At 44.5% G+C, this 20,895-nt stretch overlaps 1 protein-coding gene across 1 annotated transcript; it reads left to right on the top strand.

The window, feature by feature from the left end:
• The first annotated feature begins 16,746 nt into the window (after window positions 1–16,746).
• On the top strand, window positions 16,747–20,277 carry SMIM34 (small integral membrane protein 34). Its single transcript, XM_045558229.1, has 3 exons — window positions 16,747–16,907; window positions 17,041–17,187; window positions 19,119–20,277. Exons 2-3 carry the CDS (start codon window positions 17,181–17,183, stop codon window positions 19,529–19,531), a joined length of 420 nt encoding a protein of 139 aa, XP_045414185.1. The 5' UTR covers window positions 16,747–16,907; window positions 17,041–17,180; the 3' UTR covers window positions 19,532–20,277.
• Window positions 20,278–20,895: the final 618 nt, after the last annotated feature.

Genomic DNA, 20,895 nt, shown 5'->3' with positions numbered 1-20,895 from the left:
AGAGCCCTCCCCACCCCTTGTAAAGGGGGGGCTGCTGCCAACTCCTGGCATTTGCAGCCAGCAGGAATGTGGGCCGTCATGATGGACTTCTGGATATTGTAAGAGAAGCTGTGCAAGTGCCTCACGTTTACATGTTGGCAGTTAATTTGATTTTTAAAAATTGTGTGAGCCAAACAGAATGTGGCCTTGAGCTGGGTCTTGCCCAAAGACCACGGATGAACAATCTCTGCTTTAAAGAGAAAAACTAGCTCCCGCCAGCCCCAGGCCACACCTGAGAGGAAGCATAAACCGAGTCAGAGAGGGGACCCTGCCCCACCAAGGAGACAGAAACTGGCACTTCTCCTAGTGAGGTCCTGGGCCAAGGGACCCTGAGGTCCCAGCCCCATGTTGGAAGCTGCATCAGGCTTTGCTCCCCTGCTGCGTGAGAACGTCCCATTCATCTGACTCTCCCGTGCAGGCCCAGGTCCCTCACTCTCTGCCACTATGGGATAGGATGTTACAGCTCTGATTTCACTCTGCATCTCTGGAGTCCGGTTATTGAGAGTCTGCCCTAGAGAGGGGGATCTACCCTATGTGCAGACAGATCAGGCCTCCGACCCTCCCACAGGACCAAGAGCTTATGTGAACTGGAATAAAGTAGCCAACACAAAGCGTTTCATTCCCGCCTCTCCTCTCCCAGAGCCCCCTGGCCTGGCTGGGCGAACGGCTTTCAACTTCTCCAACATAGATGTGCCATGTGCAGCTCCCTGGATGGTGGCATTGAAGAGTTTCGTGGAAGTTAACTAGACACCAATAGGGGAAACTGAGGCTCAGGGAGGGTCAGGGACACACCCAAGGTCGTTGGCTGCTTGAAGGAGAAAGCCAGGAGACACTCTGCTTCCGGAATCTCAGCCCTCACCCTCCTCTGGCTGTCTCCTCACACCGAGGGCTGGGGGGACAGGGGTAGGAAAGGAATGACAGGCTGTCTTGGAAAGGTCATTGCCATTGGCCCCAGGAGCAAACACTTAGTGAGCACTGTGGGGGCGGGTGGTGACTCTGATTCTGCTGATTTTATTTTTCCATAAACACTGACTCAAGTCGATAATGTTTTATTATATCATTTAATAATACCAGACAATTTTATTCTCCACCCGAAATGACCCGAAAATCGTTTAAACTGTACGCCCAGATGTCTATCTAGAGAGACATAAAATAGCCCAGCCTATGAACTAGGCCATTAAAAAATAAATTAAAAAGCAGAGTGAGCCAAAAAGAAGCCAAGTTGCAAATGATGAGACCATGATTCAAAATATTGCCTTTGCACTGACCTCTGACCTTTGGCTCCCCTCAGGACGCTATCGGAATCCAGTAGCAGCCCTGCAAGAGCTAGAAATCAGCTGGCAGTCGAGAAAACTGTTACGGATTCCAGGATCTTTGCATCTCCAGGCGAGGCTGCGTGAGTGCAGGGTAATGCACACAGCTCCCCCGAGAATGCGCCCTACCTTAAATCCACATCTGTAGATGACTTCTCCGCAGGCACGAGGGAGACACAAATACTGAACGAGGCAGGGGAGATAAGTAAAGTCTGCCAGGGCTTGAAGACAAAAGAAATGTACACCAAGCTAGGAATGGATTGATGAGGATTGGTAAATTCTTTAGGTAAGCAGAGTCATTGGGCACATAACACAAATCTAAATACAAAAAAGAGTCAGGCGATTTAGAGCTCCTTGAGTGCACTGGTCTGTCTGACTACCTGAGGTCCGTAAAGCAGTAGTCAAGTACCACAAAGATATTTCTAACAATACTGGCATTTGTCGGTCTGCAGGTGCAGTGGAAGGAACCCTGGGTGCGGCTGCCCCCTGGTGGTCGTTCTGAGGATGTTTCTCAATGCACTGGGAACTCTGGGGACCCGGCAGCCAGGCGGGTGCTTGCAGGCCTAGGGGAGGCGCTCAGAATGTGGACACCCCCAGGAGGCTAGACTTCTATTCAGCGCTCCAGTTCAGGGAGACAAGACCCGCCATGGGCACTACCATGAAATGAGGGGAGTGCCAAGGAGAGAATTATTCTTCTAGAAGCACATGGTGAGGCCTCTCCTCTCAATAGGGGCCTGGAGTCCCAGCTCAGCATTCTTGAGAAGTTGCTAGGACGCCTTCTCCCTTCCTATGTGCTGGAACCTGCTTGTCCCCCTCCCCTAGCCCAGGAATGACCCTTTATCATCCTTCCCAGCCCTTGGAAAATAATCTCTCACCCAGACCTAAGTCCCCTTCGGTTTCATGCCTGTGACCGACTGCTGGTGCTCTGCGTGGAGAAGGGATTCTACACCTAGATAACGTGGTGGGCCTCTGAGGCTTTCATATCACCTTCTGTTTGCCCAGCTGGTGAGGGAGGGATTCCCGCCCTGTGGTCATGGGGGTGGTCAGTCACATGGCACGTGGTGCTGGACATGTGAGATCACGGCAGCTTATTAGTCAGGTGTACACACAGCCCAGAGGTGGGGGTCGCACACAGGAGCAGAGTGAACAAGCAGGGGCTGTGGGCAGCTGGCTTTGTAGTAACAAGGGGGCAGAGTGGCTCCTGGTTTCCGTGAGAGGATGTTTGGATAATTCCACAGACTGGCAGGGAACTGGAGCCAACTACTCAGGAATAAGCAGGGGCCGCACCTGGTCCCCATGATGCGAAGGGTTGCTTGGCTGGGGGAGCTTGTCCATGGAGCAGAGCAGAGAGAGGAGCTGGCAGTTCGGCCATTGGAGGCCCTCCTAGTTTCACCAGATGTCAAGGCAGCACATGGTACTGGGCCTTTACATTAAGCTTTGCATCACTCCTGGGGACAGCTAGGCAGGGTGTGCACTGAGTCCAGCACTGGGCCTTGGGGGTGATCAGGGCATGAAATCCAACTGCCTCCTGTAGCTGAGTCCTGGGCCCTGGAGTGGGCTGTGGCTGCCCCGTGGAAGGAGTGCCCTTCTGCAAGTGGCTCGAAGGACATTGGCTGTAGGGCTCTGCAAGCGGCTCTGACCCTCATTTCCTTTGCTCCTTCCATACCTGCCTCTGAGTATAGATGATGCCCTGCACCCCAGCCACCAGACAGGACTGTCTCACCACTGGGGCCACCCGAGGAGTGGGATACAAGGGGCACCATGGGTGGCCCAATGGCGCAGTCCCATGCCTCTGACAGCCACGCACATCCTGGTGGGAGAGAGAGCAAGGCAGCAGCGGAAACTCTGTCCTGAATGAGATTAAAAATCCCAGCTGCTTTTCTTAGGGGCTCAGCAAGTTTGGGCAATGATAAGTTTTTGAGGATCCCAGTTTGGATATTGTCACCGAAAGGAGGAATGAGAGAAGCTGCTGCTCGCCTCAGGCTTCCACAGAGTGGAGGGCCGGGTCCCCATCATCACCCTCCTCCCACACCCCGCCCCGTCCTGCCCACCCACTCCTCTTCCCCATGGAGCTTCTCCCCTCTCACACCAGACAATCCCCAGAAATAGCTCCTCTTGCGCAGTTTCTAAGCGAGGAGGTGAGTGGGGGCCAGGTCCACCTCCTGGGGGTGCAGAGGCTGCCCCGGCGCCAAGGACGGTGGCTCGAGGTGAGGAGAGGAGAATGCACACGCCTTGGGGAAACCTGGGAGCTGACCCATAGAAAGTACCCCGGCTTGCAGATTGCTTTCTAAACACAGCTTTTCCAGGAAAATTAAGTGAGTGATTATATTTGTTTCCTGGGGCTGCCATAACAAACTACCACAAAATCAGTGGCTTGAAACAGTAGAAAATTATTCTGCCACAGTCCTAGAGGACAGGATTCCAAAACCACGGTGCTGGCAGGGCCTCGCTCACAGGGAGAATCCTTCCTGCCTCTTGCAGCTTCTGGGGCCCTAGCGTTGCCTGGCTGCCGACACGTCACTCCCATGTCTGCCTCCAGCTTCACGTAGCCTCCGCTCCTGTATGTCTGGGGGCCCTTTTCTGTCCAGCCCTAATCCAGGACCATCTCTTCTGAATCCTTACCTTAATTATATCCACAATGACCCTATTTCTAAATAAGGCCACATTCTGAGGTTCTGGGTGACATGAATTTGGAGGGAGGGTGACACTACATCACTCCTATAACTACAATGATTATAGGCCAGTGGTTTGGAACAGTGCCTGGCACACAAGAAGCACTTAATACACGGCCAGGATCACCGGTTCTTACCAAATGGAAGTTGCTCCTAGAAACCCGGTCGTGATTTTTCTCAAGTGAGGTTTTCATTGCATTTTCTCCTCCCGGACACAACTGTGCCTTATCACTTATTTTGTAGTTGATCAGTCAGCGTTGAATCAGGGAAATAGAAATGCCAGTCTTTATTTTAACAGAGAAATGAACATGAAGAATTGGTTAAACAGATGTTAAAGAACTGAAGAACCCAAAAGGGAACATGGAGAAAACACAGAGCTGCCAGCTGAGGGGAGTGAAAGGAAAAGGTGGGGTCTTGTCACCGGGTCAGTCCTTTGTAGCCCATTGCCCTCTAAATCCTCACACAGGCTGCCTAAGGCAGGGAACAGAAAGTAGATTCATGTATTTAGGGCTGAGCGTAAATAAGCCACGTGCGCTGTTCCTTAGAGGTTAGATAGAGGTGCCTTCTAAGGCTGTCTGCTGCGCACACACTAGATTAAAGCTTTCTACCTGTTTTACCTTCAAGGATGATGTTTCTGATACTTTTGGGAAAAAAAAAAAAGAAAAGAAAAGAAAAGAAAAAAGACAAACTTCAAAGTTTTAGCCATTAAACAAACCCTAAGAACTAGCAGGACTGAACCCCTCCCAGTCAGGAATTTATGAGTTGATGGAGAAGCTGAGCGCACGCACTCAACGACTGGCCCTGCATTAAAAGAGAAACAGGAAAGGAGGGAAAGAAATGTGTCTTAGTCCGTTCTAGCTGCTATAACAAACGTCCATAGACAAGGCAGCTTATCAACACCAGACGTTTATTTCTCATAGTTCTGGAACTGGGAAGTCCAGGATGAAGGTGCCAGCAGATTTGGGGTCTGGCAAGGGCCTGCTTCCCGGCTTATAGTTGGCCATCTTCTCTCTGTGCCCTCACGTGGCAGAAGGGGGCGAGCTAGCTCTCTGGGCTCCCTTTTATCAGGGCACTAATCCCATTAGTGAGAACTCCACCCTCATGACCTGATCACCTCCCAAAGGCCCCATCACTTAATACCATCACCTTGAAGGTTAGGATTTCAGCATTTGAATCATTCGAGACACAGACATTTAGTTTATAGCAAAAACCATCACCACATAGAGCAAAGGGAAGGAGGCAGCCACATGGAGTCATTGAGGAAATGAGTCAGGAGATGCATTTTCTTTGTGTTCATGTTCATGGGATCTTTGGGAGAAGTTGAAGCAGGTGTGGAAATTTTGTGTTTTATTCAGCCAGATGAGGGTAGGAACATTGAATGACTGCATTTTTTGAGCAGATTTCTTGAATCAAAGACTTTGGGACCTTCTACAGTTCAACACAGAGGCATTCAGTGTGTCACCCCCAGCCCACCCCCACTCCTCGCCCCACAGCTCATAGAGGTTACATGTGTACTCACGTCACAAGATGTCTGGGCACTAACCGAGCAACCAGTAGCCACTGACTATGCCTGTCACACTGCTGAGCTGCCCTCAGCTCTCCATGGCAGAGACTGGAAACGTCACACTGCCAACAAGCTACAGTATCACTGGCTTTCTGAGACAAAAATAAATATGCCAGACCAGGGTTTAGGAAACTCTAGCCTATAGGCCACCTTCAGCCTGCCACCTGGTTTTTCATTTGTTTGTTTTTGTGTTACCATACAGTCACTCTGATTCACCTAACATGTACTTGCTTGGGATGTGGGAGGAGATCGGAGCGCCAGAAGAAAATGCACGCAGACATGGGGAAAACATGCAAAGTCCACACAAACAGCAGCCCTGGCCAAGAATTAATTTTTTTTCTCATCAATGTTACAACAAAATAACGTTATCTGAGGACCTACTACACAGTGAGGGGTGTCCGCCATTATAGTATCACACAGAGGATTTCACTGCCCTAAAAATCCTCTATGCTTTGCCTATTCATCCTCCCCCCAATCCACTGACAGTTTTACTGTTTCCATGGTTTTGCCTTTTCCAGGATGTCACATAGTTGCAATCATACAGTGTGTAGCCTTTTCAGATGGGCCTCCTCAGCTTATGAATATGCATTTACATTTCCTCCATGTCTTTTCATGGCTTGATAGCTCATTTCTTTTTAGCACTGAATAATATTCCATTGTCTGAATGTACCACAGTTTATTTATTTGTTCACCCCTTGAAGGATATCTTGGTTGCTTGCAAGTTTTGCAATTATGAATAAAACTGCTATAAACATCCATGTGCAAGTTTTTGTGTGGGCACAAGTTTTCAACTCCTTTGGGTAAATACCTAGGAGGGCAATTGCTGGATCCTATGGTAAGAGTGTGTTTAGTTTTGTAAGAAACTGCCAAACTGTCTTCCAAAGTGGCTGCACCATTTTGCATTCCCACCAGCAATGAATGAGAGTTCCTGATGCTCCACATCCTCACCAGCATTTGGTGTTGTCAGTGTTCTGGATTTGGGCAATTCCAGTAAGTCTGTAGTCTACCACCTGTTTTGTAAAAAAATGTTATTGGGACACAGACACACTCACCATTTACATGCTGTTGAAGTTTGCATTCATGCTACAAAGGCAGAATTGAGCCCTGTACTAGAGAACATATGGACCACAAATCCAAAAAATATTTATTATCTGTCCCTTTACAGAAAAAATTATGCTGAGATCCATTCCAGAATCATCCTGAATTTTTTGACCACGTTGTCCCTAAATGGCCTTATGGATGCACGATCTGGGCCATGCAACACAGGAGCCTCAAGCGAGATGCACCGTAGGAACTCGCTCAGTCAGACTGAGGCAGGCCCTGGCTGAACATACCCCATAGTTCTTTGCAGGAATTTTGTCAAGTATAAAATACCAGAATTTAGATTTAAAAAAAAATGCTAATTAATAACTATCAGTAGGCCCAGAATTATGCACTTAATTTTTTTTTATTGCTTTTGTATGCGATTGCTTTCTTACGTGCACAGATAAAATCCACTTGTCTAATAATTGTTATGCTAGAAAACACACCCGTAGACAAGGCTGTCTCTGGCGCCCTCCGCGGAATCCGTCGGAGGCAGCTCCGCGGCGGTGGCCTGGTTGTCATGGCAGCTTCTCGCCACAGGGAGGCAGAGCATCCACGAAGCCCCGCGGTGCAAGAATCCCGCTGGTCCCAGAGTCTGAATTGGGGGCTTTCAGAGCGCGCTCCCAGTGTGGTCTAGCGGTGTTAGCCTCAGGGCAGTCTGCACCAGCAGTGCCAGTGACTCTGAATCACAGAGAGACCGAATTACTAGATTGCCAAGGGGCTTTTTTGGTTAAAGCCAGGGCAACCCGCACTTGCAGTTCACTTTGCTGTCTCTTGAGTCTCTTGTACATTTCTCTTATGCATGGGTACGTCTCTATAAGAAGATGCAAATCAGACTACAAATAGTGGTATATATCACACGTCAATCTGCATCATGCTTATATTTTCCCTACTTAGCAATATATTGAGGATTATTCTTCACTGGTACATAGACACCTGCCTCATTCTTCTAATGCCCACATAGAAGCCATAGAAGCCCATCGCATGGATTTCCGTACTATGTTTAATCAGTCCTCTCTTGATGGACATTTAGGTGGCTTCCAATCTTCTGCTGTTACAAACAATGGGGAAATAACTATTAATAGATCTGTGCCTATGTCCTGTAAACACACCCACACCTAGGTCCCCAAAATTCCTAGAAGATGAATGACCGGTCAGAAAGTATGTATGTTATAAATTTTAATAATGCCAATTATTCATAATAATGATAACAATAGTAATTGACTTCTATGAGCTGTCACTGTGTAAGACACTGTTCTGGCTGCTTGGGATGTATTAACTAAGACTCTGTGAATAGACCCATTTTACAGATGATCTTTACTCGTCTACTAGTAGTCAAACAAAATCTTTTTATTATTTTAATTTGCATTTATATTATTATAAGTGGGGATGAGCACATTTTTATCTGTTTAAAAGACATGTGTACTTGTTTTTTGCAACTAGTTGTTCATGACTTTTGAGCATCTTTCTGTTGAGTTGGCTGGTCCATTTCTTCATGTTAAATAAAGTCTTTGGAATATTAAAAAATTTGATAGTTTATCGTACGTGTTGCAATTGTTTCCTCCAGTTTATCATTTATCTCTTGACTTTTTTTGATAGTATTTTTTTGCCATGAAGAAATTTTTAATTCATACATAGTTGGATTTATCAGTCTTTCTTTTCATGATTTCTGACTTTTGTATCACACTTAGAAAGATTGTCACAATCTGGGATTATAAAAATAAATCTCCTATGTTCTAGTTCTTTTATGGCTTTATTTAAGTGTATATACATATGTATAATACATATTATAATATATGGTATATACTATAATATGTTACATTATATATACATAATATATAATATATCTGTGTATATATGTATGTTATATATATGTAACTGAGCTCCATCTGGAATTTATTTTGGTGTGAGTATTAAAGATCCAGTTTTACTCTTTCTTAGATATCTATCCAATTATCTCATTCATTTCTGAGATAACTCATCTTTTTTCCACTGATTTGAAATGTCCCCTTTCTTTTATACTGTTTTCCTGAATGTTTGGAGTCTATTTCTTGACTTTATTTATTCTATTGACCTGTCTGCCTATTTAAATGCCAGGATCAAGCACTTTTAATTTCTGTGGTTTTACAGTATGTTTTAGCATCTTGTAGTGATATTTTCTTCCATTACTTTTGCCATGGAATTTTCTTGGCTATTCGTGTGTGTTCAATTTTCCATATAAATTGTCGAATCAACTTGTCTATGTTCGTTAGAATGAGGCAAGGCTCTCAAACTCTTTGTTTAAATAAGAAATCTAACAGATTTATTTATCCCATGCTCCCTGTGAGAGAAGAGGGAAACTAAACAAAGAAAGTTCATAAATGCTTACACCTTTGAGGAAACAGAGGTATCAATTTAAACATCTCTGCCAAGGCCAACCAGTCCAAATTTTAGCCTTCGGGGAAGGTAGGGTTATTTTTCTCAGGGCATAGCAGCAACCTCTGAGACCCAGGTGATTTACCTAGTACTCTGTTGAAATGACATCTGCAAGGATGGGTGTTAATGACACAGGATACTATCTGCTTTTCTCTGCAGCTGCAGGGGAAGAGGAAATGTTTTCTCCTTTTTATTTTGCTGCAATTTTGCTGTGATCTTTCAAGCCTAAAAGCTGGAATTCTATTCATTGATACTGAGAGAAAGAAAGGTGGGCCTGAAAAGCACAAATTCTATCATTGGAAAGGAGAAAGAAGAATAAGGTCATTAAATGGAATATGGACTCAGAATATTTGGCATTCAGTGTAGTCTGAAAAACAAACCAATAGCAGCAGCAACAACAACAACAACAAAAAAAAAACAAATAAAACCTCTGTGTTTTCATTGGAATTATACCGAATTTATAGATTAATTCAGGGAGAATTGTCATCTTTATACAAGTGGGTCTTTCTAGCAACATTAGGAAATATATTTCCATTTAGTCAAATCTTCCTTTTTGTCCTTCTGTTTTTTAGATTTTCCTTGCATAAATCTTGTACATTTACTATACTCTTGGGTGTTTTATCTTTTGCTTCCTTTTGCAAAAGGAATACTTTCTTCAATTATACTTACAGAGATATTACTGTTAATATAGATTCTTGGATATGGTTTTTAAAAATATTGATACTAATATGGAGATTTCTGCTTTTTTATATCTGTATTTACTTTATGTATTTATGCCCATTCTTTTGTCTCAATATAATTAAGTGATTTAAGTTGGGTAATCATTGGAAAATGACTTAGAACATGATTGGCACATAGCAAGTGCTAATTAAGTATTTGCTAAAAATAAAAAATAAAAACAAATAAAGCCCTGTTGCATCTCCTGTACGTAGAGTATAGTTGGCTTTTGTTTGTGATAGTTTCCCCCCCACCATTTACAATATATGGGTAGAACAGATATATTTAGTCATGGTTCATCATCTCATCTTAGACTGTGCTTTTTGATTTTAATGCTTAAAAATTTTTTTTCTTTTTCTTATTTGGTTTTCATTTTCTCTGCTTTCCATGTGTGCTCCTTCTGATAATTTGGAATGTTTATAATTTATATCTTCAAGTGATTATTATTTTTTTATTGAGGTGAAATTTACATAACATAAAATTAACCTTTTAAAAGTGACCAATCCAGTGGCATTTAATACATTCACAATGTTGTGCAACCGTCACCTATATCTAGTTCCAGCCACTTTCTTATACTGATTAAGCAGTTACTCTCCATTCCCTCTTCCCCTAATCCCTGGCAGCCACTAATCTGCTTTCTGTCTCTGTAGATTTACCTATTCTGAACACTTCTTATAAAATGGATTCATATAATACATGGCCTTATTTCACACAGCATAATGTTTTCAAGGGTCATGAATGTTCTGGTATGTATCAGCACCTCACTCCTTTTTATGGCTGAGTAACATTCCATTGTGTGGATATACCACATTTTATTTATCCATTCATCCATTGGTGGACATTTGGGTTGTGCCCACCTTTTGGCTGTTGTGAATAGTGCTGCAATGAACATTTGTGTACAAGTATTTGAATAACTGATTTCAATTATTTTGGGTATAGACCAAGGATTGGAATTGGCGGGTAGTATGGTAATTCTATGATTAACTTTTTGAAGAACAACTGTATTCTTTTCCATAGCAGGTGCACCATTTTACATTCCCACCAGCAGTGTATGAGGGCTCCAATTTCCCCATGTCCTCCCCAACAGTTGTTAATTTCCTTTTTTGTGTGTGTGAAGTGGTATCTTATTGTGGTTTGTGTTTCTCTAATTACTAATGATTCTGAGCATCTTTCCATATGCTTGTTAGCCATTTATTCCAGTGGGTATTTTCAATCATACTTTTGTATAATATAGTTAATCCTCTATTTCTCAGGTAATATCTATTGATTAATATAGGTAAAGATAAAATCAGAATATTGCTAATTTTCCTGCCTATCCCGACCACCTTTTCTGATAATTCTTTCTAAAGAAGGTTCACCTTCCCCACCTCTTCATTTCTTGTTTCAACATCTGATTTGTTTTCTTTATGGTTCAAAGCCTGGTTTTTATTACTGTTTATTGTTTTCTTTCTTGTTTTTTGTTTCTCCTCCCACTAGGTACAAGCTCCATGAGGACAGGTAATCTGTCTATCTTGCTCTCATCTGTATCCCCCACACTTACCTAGTGCGGTGTCTGACTGGCAAATAGTAGGTACTTAATAAATATTTTTGAATAAATATCTGAATGAACGGACCATAATAAATCCAATTTTATCCACAATGAGTCTCATATATAATATGCATAATAATGATAGATATAAGGACTTATATCTCTGCCTCTGTCTTCACATGGCCTTCTTCCCTGTGTCTCTGTGTGTCTTCTCTTTTTCTGTCCCTTATAAGGACACTTGGCATTGGAGTTAAGGTCCACTCTAATCCAGGATGATCTCACATGGAGATCCCTACCTTACTTACTTCTGCAAGAGCTCTTATTCCAAATACGGTAACATGCTGAGCTTCCAAGAGGATGTATCTTTTTTGGGGGGGACACCATCCAACACACTGCACCAACTAAGTTCTATACATTCTACTTTCTAAAAATCTCTTGGATCCATCAACTGCTCTCCAGACTTGCTCCCACCACCGTCACCTCCTGCCTGGATTATGCCCACATCTGCCTCACTGGTTTCTCTGCCTCCAGTTTCATCTCTCTTCAATCCATGCTCCATGATGCAGCTGGGTGATGGACCACAGGTAGCTTCTGTCTTTTTCTGAGCATGTGCCACAGACTGGCTCAATCCCTGGCCAACATCCCAATGCCACAATCAGGCCTTGGCCTAGCCACACCAGTCAGAGCCGTGCCCTGGGATTGTCCCAGCTGAACGGGCAGGAAAGTATCCCACTCCCCTCTGGTGGTGGAACCACTGAAGTGTGCGTCTGAGCACCATGGGCCACACCTTGTGTGCTTCTCTGCAGCAGGAGGAAATTAGGCCAACCTGCAAAGGGAGGCAGAGATGGAAGACAGAAATGGTGCTGGAGAGCCCTGAGCGTCCTTCCTCCCTGCCTCTAGCTCCTTAGGCCAGCCCCACCCTTCCTTTCTCTTGCTTGCTTGAACCAGTCAACTCCCTTTTTACTATCTCTTATTTGAATGTGGCTGTGCATCCCAGAGCATCCTCATTGTAACCAACCATCACGCTTACCGACAAGACTTATGGGATGTAACATAATTTTATTTCTGTTCCCACCATTTCTTTAAATCTGTGGGCCCTGGACACAGTGCGGTTTGCTCTTTCCCTGCCCCTGTTGACATGTTACGTTGGAAAACATAGTCTTAATTCAGTAATTAAGACGTGAAATCTCAAGTCATAACCAAAATTCTGAATTCTATTTGAAGTTGAGGCTCCACCCACTCCCAGCTCAGGTTTGCAGTTGGGCAGGAGAACAGCAGTTGGGAAAGTGGAGAGACCTCCCCAGAGCTGAAGCCAGGGAAAAGGAAAGAGCTAAGGAGTGAACAGTCTTGTTTGTCTGTTCTGTGGTGTGAACTGGCAGCAGACAAGTGTTCAGAGCTAGTGCCTTCTCTCGTGGGCACATTCTTGAAGTCTTTGAAGACCCTCCTCAGCATCACCTGGCGGACTGCACCAGGCCCGTGGTCAACAGCGGCGGCAGCTGGAAGCAACAGCAGCAGAGGTTCACTCAGAGGCCAGTCCTCTCTGCTTGGCTGAGGACACCTGTCTGCCCACCCGACAAACTCTGCACAAAGCCCCTGGGAGTCCTGGCCAACAGGGATGCTTTAAGAGGGAGGTAAATACAGGATTTCCTGACATCCAGGCAGCTGAGGACACAAGTGATTAAGTGAGAGAGATGAGCTGTGACCATACTTGCCCCCTTGGGTTTAGGAAGTCATTCCACAAATGTCATCACAATTTGTTATTCTTTTTTTCACAGCTGAGGGATGAAAGGACTTGGCCACAGTCCCACAATTAGTAAATGATAAAGTCCCGACTGGCATATGGGTCTTCCAGTTCTAAAGGCCGTGAGCTTTTTCCTCCATACCTCATTAGGGGCGAGCAGCAACATTAAATGTCCCCAAAGGCTGGAGAAGAGAAAAGTGAAGTTAAAAGGAAAGGTGACAGTGACATATAAATGAAAGATTTTTAAAATATGCAAAGCATCTTTAAAAATGTTCTTTGCAAGGTTATCCCTCCAGTGGAGGGGGAAAAATCTGGAATCTGTGCTCTTGGCTAGGGGTGGGTGGTGCAGGGGTCCCTTTTCTGGAGGAGCAGGGCAAGAAAAAGGCTCGGTTACTCCCCACAGGGCTCCTTCACTGTCATTTTTAATGTCCTTCTGCACTGCAGAGCATTGGAACTGGCTGATGAAGTCTGCCTCCCCTAGAAAATTTTCCTTAGAAAGAATGTCAAGTGTGGATAGGAACATTTATTTGTTGACATTTTTTAAAGTGCCAGTTCTGACACCCTGAAATGTAAAAAACCCTGTTTCTTTTCTTTTTAAATTTTTTTTTGGAGAGTCAAGTCTGCATCAGTGCCACCTTTGCTCCCAATTTAGACATCTTCTAAGCTGACTGGCTCTTTAGGGGACAAAAAAAGGCATGGCCCTCTGGCAGAGTTGGGTCGCTAACGTCAAAGGTACCAGAAGATACTGGAGTTCTTTTCTCCTAGAGCTGTAGCTCAGACAAATATTTACTGGGTGAGTGGCTCTGCTTGGTTGCTCTTAGGGCAGTATTCATCTAGACTGAACCGGAGGACTGAAGGGGCATACCCAAGTCAGAAGCAAATTCCTGGCCCTTGCTGGGGTACCGGCTGTTCCATTTCACTGTTATGTAAGCATCTGGGAATGACAAGCAGCTGGCGTCATCCACACGTCATCCACAGGGCGTGGGAAGGTGGGAGTGGCACAGCCCCTGAGCTGACCGTGGTCTCTTCATTAGATGGCACCGTAAGGCCAGAGCCACAACCAAATATAGAATCCTTTTTAGAAACAGCGTTTGTATTTTTCCATGTGTAACTTAAACTGTTTACCCATAGAAATAACAGGGAGGGATTTCTATTGAGTATAACATGCGTGCAAAAAGTGCCTATAGCACAAGTGCCGAAATGAACAGACCCATGAAACAGAACACGACTGGCACCCAGAGTCCTTCTCACTTAGCCCCACCATCCTGTCTTTAACATTGCAGGGTAGTTCTGCCCAATGGGGGGAATATTACGGTCACAGATGTGTCTGAGCAGTGATGGTCTATAATTAACCTGTAAAGCAAGTGACTGGGAGAATTCACAACACAGGATCCTGGGTCCAGCTTGAAGGTGACATTCAGGGTGTAAAAGGAGAGTGACTTTGTGTCAGACAACCCACCTCTGGCACCTGTGAGCAGTAGGACATTGGGCTAGTCACTTCCCTGAGCCTGAGTGTCCCCCCCTTTAAATGGGAACAATACTCCTTCCCCACAGGATTCTGAGAGGTGGAAACCCGCTGTCGTGGGGAGCACGGGACACAGACCTGTTGCCTAATGTCTTAGCTCAGGCAACCAATCATCTGTCTCCCCTGATGATTGGGAGCTTATCATTCCCCACATCCTATGCCGATGTCCTCCTGAGCGGAGTGCCAAAACCTGACTTCACAAATGACAACTCCCCAAACCTCCAACTGTTGCACGTGCGCTGCGGGGTGAGGCCTCCGCCTCCCGCCCAGGGGCGGCCGTCCCCGCACTGCAGCCCGGGCTTGGTTCCTGCCTTCCTGGGGACCCAGGATATGGGATCCTGCTCCTCCTCCACCACCTTCACCTTCTAGGTGAAGAAACTGTGGCTCACAGAGGAGAGGGGGCTTGCCCAGGGTCATACTGCGAGGGCACAGCTGGCCCAGAGCCCTGACTGCCAACCCTTGTCACTGCCGCCTGCTCTTAGCTCCAGGGCCAGGTGCTCTGTCCCTCTAACCTCACACTGGTGGCATCCCGATTCCCTGTCCGTGTGTCAGAGCAGGATTGCCATGTCCATCCCATGGCGACAGACAGCAGGAGCCTGAATTAAACTTCAACAAAGACTCACATCTAACTAATGGGTGTGTTTATTATTGAGTAGGTAATACACACAGGGTTAAAATTATTTGAAGCATATAGATACATAGTGAGGGTTCTCCCTCCCTCCCACGTCACCCTACATCTACCTGGTTCTCTCCCCACCCAGGCAACTCCTGTTCTTGCTTTCTTGGGCCTTCTGCCACTGGCTTTTTAATGCCTATACAAGGAAAATCAGATATATACATTTTCATAGATGGTAGCATGCTCCATTTCTATGCCTTTTCATTTAACACTATGCCTTACAGATCTGGTTTTTTGTTTGTTTGTTTGTTTTTGGGGGTTTTGTTGTTATTGTTGTTTGTTTTTTTGAGACAGAGTCTCGCTCTGTTGCCCGGGCTAGATGCCTCACAGATCTTTACACATCAGTACATAAATTGCTTCCTCATTCTTTTTCACAGCTGTGTAGTATTCTGTTTATATCTATATTATAATTTTCAATAGCTTTATTGACATATAATTCATATACCATAAAATTCACTCACTTAAAGTATCCATTCAATGGCTTTTAGTATTGTCATAGTGTACTAGTATATTCACACTGCATGCAACCAGCACCACAACAAACTGTAGAATAGTTTCATTATCCCCAAAGAAATACTGTGCCCATTATATCAGCCCCGTGTCCCCGATCCCTAGGCAACCACTAATCTGCTTTCTGTCTTTACAGAGCTCCCTATTCTTGACATTTCGTGTAAATGGAATCACACAACATATGATCCGTAGTGACTGGCTTCTTTCATCTAGTACAATGTTTTCAGGGTTCAGCCATATCGTAGCAGGTGCCAGAACTTTATTCCTTTTTGTTGTTGAATAATATTCCATTGCATGGATAAACTTAGTTTTATTTATTCATTCATCAGTTGATGGAAATCTGGGGTGCTTCTGTTTTCGGCTACTATAAATAATGCTGCTGTGAACATTCGTGTTCAAGGCTTTGTGTGGACTTAGCATTTTCATTTCTCCTGGGCATAACCCTAGGAGTGGAATTGGTGCGTCCTGGGGCTTATTTTATAGTTTACATAACCAGTCCTCCATGATGGAAATTTAATGAAATTGCGTCTTAAAAATCATCAACCCTCACAAATGTGGCAGGTGATGGTCACAGAGTGAGGATGTGGGAGAAGTGGGGCTGGGGACAATGACTGCATTATAGAACTTCCCAGTCTTCCAGTGTTTCCTCCCCTGTTCCTGAGGGAACTTTCCCCCAGACTCTTATTCTAGCGCTTTCCGGTTAAATCTACCTCAGTTCCAACGGGGTCTGTGACTGGGGTATGGGAAAGGGAAGAGCCATTTCTCACAGCCTGGCACATGAGCCCATGGCCTGCTGGCTCCTGAGGGGAGCTGAATGTCCCCAGGTGTGTCACCCTGGGCCTGCCCCCTTCCTGTCCAGGTTTCCTCATCCAGGAGACTGTCCAAGAGGAAGCTGGTGACTCTTGACCATGGAGTTTCCTGGCCCTATGACAACAGGCCCCTGCCACGCCTGGCCACCTTCCACACCAGCAGCAGGTGCAGGACAGGGGAATTCAGGAGCCATCCAGCCTCGGGGAGCGCTTCCTGCCAGCGCAGGTCTGAAGAGACCTGGGACGGCTGGAGATTCCCTACCAGTGCGTTTTTAAAAAATTCTTTTGATAGAACTTGTTAACAAGCCAAAGCCAGTAAGTGCTTTTTATTCTGAACCAACAGAAGACAGATCGAATTGGATCCTCTGGTTAATTGAGTGAGAGAAAATTCATTCACTTACTCTCTGCTAAGTTCTGTTAGTACTGCCCTAAAATTCTCCCTCCTCAGGGAGCTCAGTGAAGCCCAACTGCGGCAGGACACAGGACGGTGATCATTTGCAAGGAGGAGGAGTTCTCCTTTCACCATCTTCCCCTTCCATGGCAGCTGCTTAAACTTGCTTCCTGAAGAGTCAAGGAAAAGACCACCTCATGGAACGTGAGTATTCTGCTACCATGCCAGGATGGGCAGTTCTGGAATAACTTCTATTTCACATCATTAAATTACAAGTGCAAAATGGCACCAATGAAAAGGTTTCTACCTTCTACAGGGTATGTTTATCCTAACTTACTTTTACCTTTTTAAAAAAGAATGGTAAAATACAATATATTGTAATAATTAATATAGTGAATTTCTTTCATATGGGAAATGAACTGGTTTTAAAATAATTTAATGTTCTGTAGTTCTTAGTTGGATATATTTTATATGTATTTGAACATATCACATCATTTCATAATTATTTCCAGAAAGTTCTATGAGTTTGTACATGTATTCTGAGTTTAAATACCTTCTCTTGCCCTAATATAGGGTTTATTATGTTCTTATTGGGTTGATTGACTGTTTGTTTGTTTGAATAATTATGAGATTTCTCCCCCCCTTCCCCCCTTCCTTAATTTAAGATATCAAACTATTCCACTAACAGTGTTGTAAAACTTAAGATTGTATTGCTTCTTATGAGTGACTCATTTTATGTAATTAAATCTGTTCATTTACTGTGGGCTTTGTCACATATGGTTTGTAAAGTTATTTTTAAATAGTTTCTCCTTTTATCTAAAAGATTATTCACTCATTCTGACAACTGTGATAAAAATTACCAGCCTTTCTGAGACTTACACTAGCAAAATGAATTAGCAAGAAACAAACAAGTATCAAATAATAAGCATTTACGGAGCACCTTTTGTCACCCTGCAGGCTATGAGATTTACCCTATGATATCTCTGCATACATGTGTGTTACAGAGAGCAAAACACGGGGGTTTGAGCCAGTAAAGCTCAAGCGAGAAAGGCCCGCGGGATGCAGGGTCACCTACAATGTCACTGGTTCTCATTGTTTCATTTTCTTCACTGGCCCCTCAAGCAGAGGAAAACGTTTTGAACTAAACAGCAATTGAGATCTTAATCTTCTGGTCTGACAAGGGCACACAGTGTCTTTACCCAAGGGCACTTCACCAGGGAGACCAGAAAAGTACCAACTTGTACTCTTTCCTTTTAAAATTATTAATAATTTCTTTCTGAAAATGAATAGACATGGTACGAAGCGTACAAAAGGGCAAGCAGTGAAAGTACATCTTCCCCCAGTTCTCTTCCCCAGAGGCGACACAGCGCCCCAGTTCTGGTGTGTTCTCCCAGAGACAGTCCCACACACATAAACTCCCAGTGAGTGACATATACTCCCCCCTGTTTACATTTGGTCACAGACTATATCACTGCAGGCTTATTTTTTAACTTCTTAACATTTAGTACCTAAAAAACTCACGTTCTGCTTTCTCTTCAGAATAAATAAATCTTTCCTCTTTTACTAAAAAATCTCATTACCATTTATGGCTGCATAGTACTCCACCACATGGGGGTTCCAAAATGTATTGAACCACCTCCTGGTTGGTGCTATTCTGGCTGTTCCCAAGCATTTGTCATCGCAAGCAAGGCTGGAATGACTAACCGTCAGCATACATTGCTTCAAACATGCTCTATCATCTTTACAATAAATTCCTAGACATAGAATAGCTGAGTCAAAGGTAAGTGCATTTGTAACGTTGATAGATGTTGTCAATGTGCCCTCTCTGTCAGTTGCATGAATTTTCAGGCTGACATAAAATTATACAATGGCCTGATTCTCCTGCACGCATCCACACGATATATTTTGAAACATCATGACTTTGCAAACTCTATAGGCAACAAAATGTTATCTAGTGGTAGTTTTAATTTGCATTTTTCTTGTAGGAGTGTCAGTGAGAAGCTCTTTTTATGTCCAATGTCCATTTTTTTCCTGAGATCTATTTGTCTGTATCCTTTGCACGCGCTGTCCTTGGCTCAGCCAGGCAGCCATCGTTCCAGGGTGCTGGGTCTCATCAGGACATCTCTGTTTCTCAGTGATCAAGTGGACTCCCCATGAAGACTTCAACCAGACCCAGGCCAGCGCTTTCCTGGGGCTCCTGCTGGGTGCCCACGTGGAGGGGAGGAATGTCACCAACTCCACCAGGGCTGTGAAGGTGCCAGATGGGACAAGTGCCGCCTGGTACATCCTCACCATCATTGGCATCTACGGGGTGATTTTCCTCTTCCGGCTGGCCAGCAACATCCTCAAAACGAATGATAAGTCCTTGGAAGATTTTTATTACTCAAATTTGACTTCTGAACTCAAAAAGAAAGGGCTCCAGAGCAAGGTAGCCAAATGCACTGCACTAACCATTAGCAACAGAGCTGCCCTGCAGCCCAACCAGGCCAGCCTGGGGCCAAAGTGTGCAAACGGCAGACCCCAGACCGAAACCCAGGAGATCCCTTGAAAGTCAAGGCCAGCAGGTCTCCAACCTTCTCGCAGTGGGAGCAGCTTTGGGTTTTCCTGGAACCTTGGGAGAGGAACTGAGCCCTTGGGTGGGGGAACATCACCGAGCCATGGGTGCTTCTGGCTAATGGGTGTGACCAGAGCCTGCAAATTATTTCCTTCTCAGGCTTTCTGGTGTTTTGAGAAGAGAGAGTGTGGCAGCAACTTCCAGCCACACTCGCCATTCACTGGCAAAGCCTGTGCTCCAGGGAAGAATGTGGGCACTGGGTGTTCTCAGATGAATCTGGGAGACTCCTGGGGCTGTGCAAGAAGGTGGCTTCTTGTCACGGATGGATGGCTGAATTTGGAGTCAAATGCCTTAGATTAAAATTCAACTTCTGGGGGTCACATAAACCAAGCAGCTAGTTGCTCACCTAGAACATGTGGGGGCTGGGGCAGATAGTTTCAAGGGGTCATCAAATTTGTTAATATCGTAAGTTGGAAATTCTTCATTTTTATTGAAAGAATGGGATGTTTTGGGAAAAAGCCTTAATTTTGGAGTCAGAAGAACCAAACTCTAGTCTGGGTTTGATTATCAACCACTTTGGTGTCCTTTCTCCTATCACTTCACCTCTTTAGAACTTAGTTTCCACACAGACAAAATGAGGATAGTGATGTCAGATCTGCCAACTTTGCCAAGTAGATAAGATCCAACGAAATCATGCATATGAATGTAGTTTGAAAAGTAAAATAAATACGTAAATATAAGGCTTGTTGTGGTGGTATTGGTGGTGACTATGGTAATGACAGTTGAAACTGATGGTATTGTTGGTGGTGATGGTTTATGTTGATGGTAGGTGTTGGTGGTGGTGGTTGATGTTGATGGTGGTAGTGGGGGTTGATGATGGTGTGGTGATTGTGGTTGTGTTGGTAGTGGTGGTTGATGTTGATGGTGGTGGTGTTGGTAGTGATGGTTGGTGTGGATGGTGGTGGTGGTAGGGGTTGTTGATGATGGTGGTGGTGATGGTGGTGGTGGTTGGTGTTGATAGTGGTAGTTATTGATGGTAGTATCGGTGATGGTCAGTGATGTTGATGGTGGAGGTGGTGACAGTTGATGTTGATATTGATGGCGGTGGTGAAGATGCTATTCTGGTACAGGAAATAACTAGTCCATTGGCAATTAGTCTCTCAACAATGGTTGTGTTGCCTTGATCCACAGGAGAATCTATTGGCTGGTGACCTATGCTAGGACTTGAATCTGTGAGATTCAGGTGTTCCACATAGATAGAACAGATGCTTTGAGATTTCCTTAATTAGAAATCATATGATTCACTCAAATACTTTACAGATACCTGTTATTTATGTACTTGTCTCCGGTTAAAAAAG

The sequence above is a fragment of the Lemur catta genome, chromosome 1 (genome assembly GCF_020740605.2).
Source record: "Lemur catta isolate mLemCat1 chromosome 1, mLemCat1.pri, whole genome shotgun sequence".
Classification (NCBI taxonomy): Eukaryota; Metazoa; Chordata; class Mammalia; order Primates; family Lemuridae; genus Lemur; species Lemur catta.
This window is presented reverse-complemented; position numbering and strand designations above follow the sequence as displayed.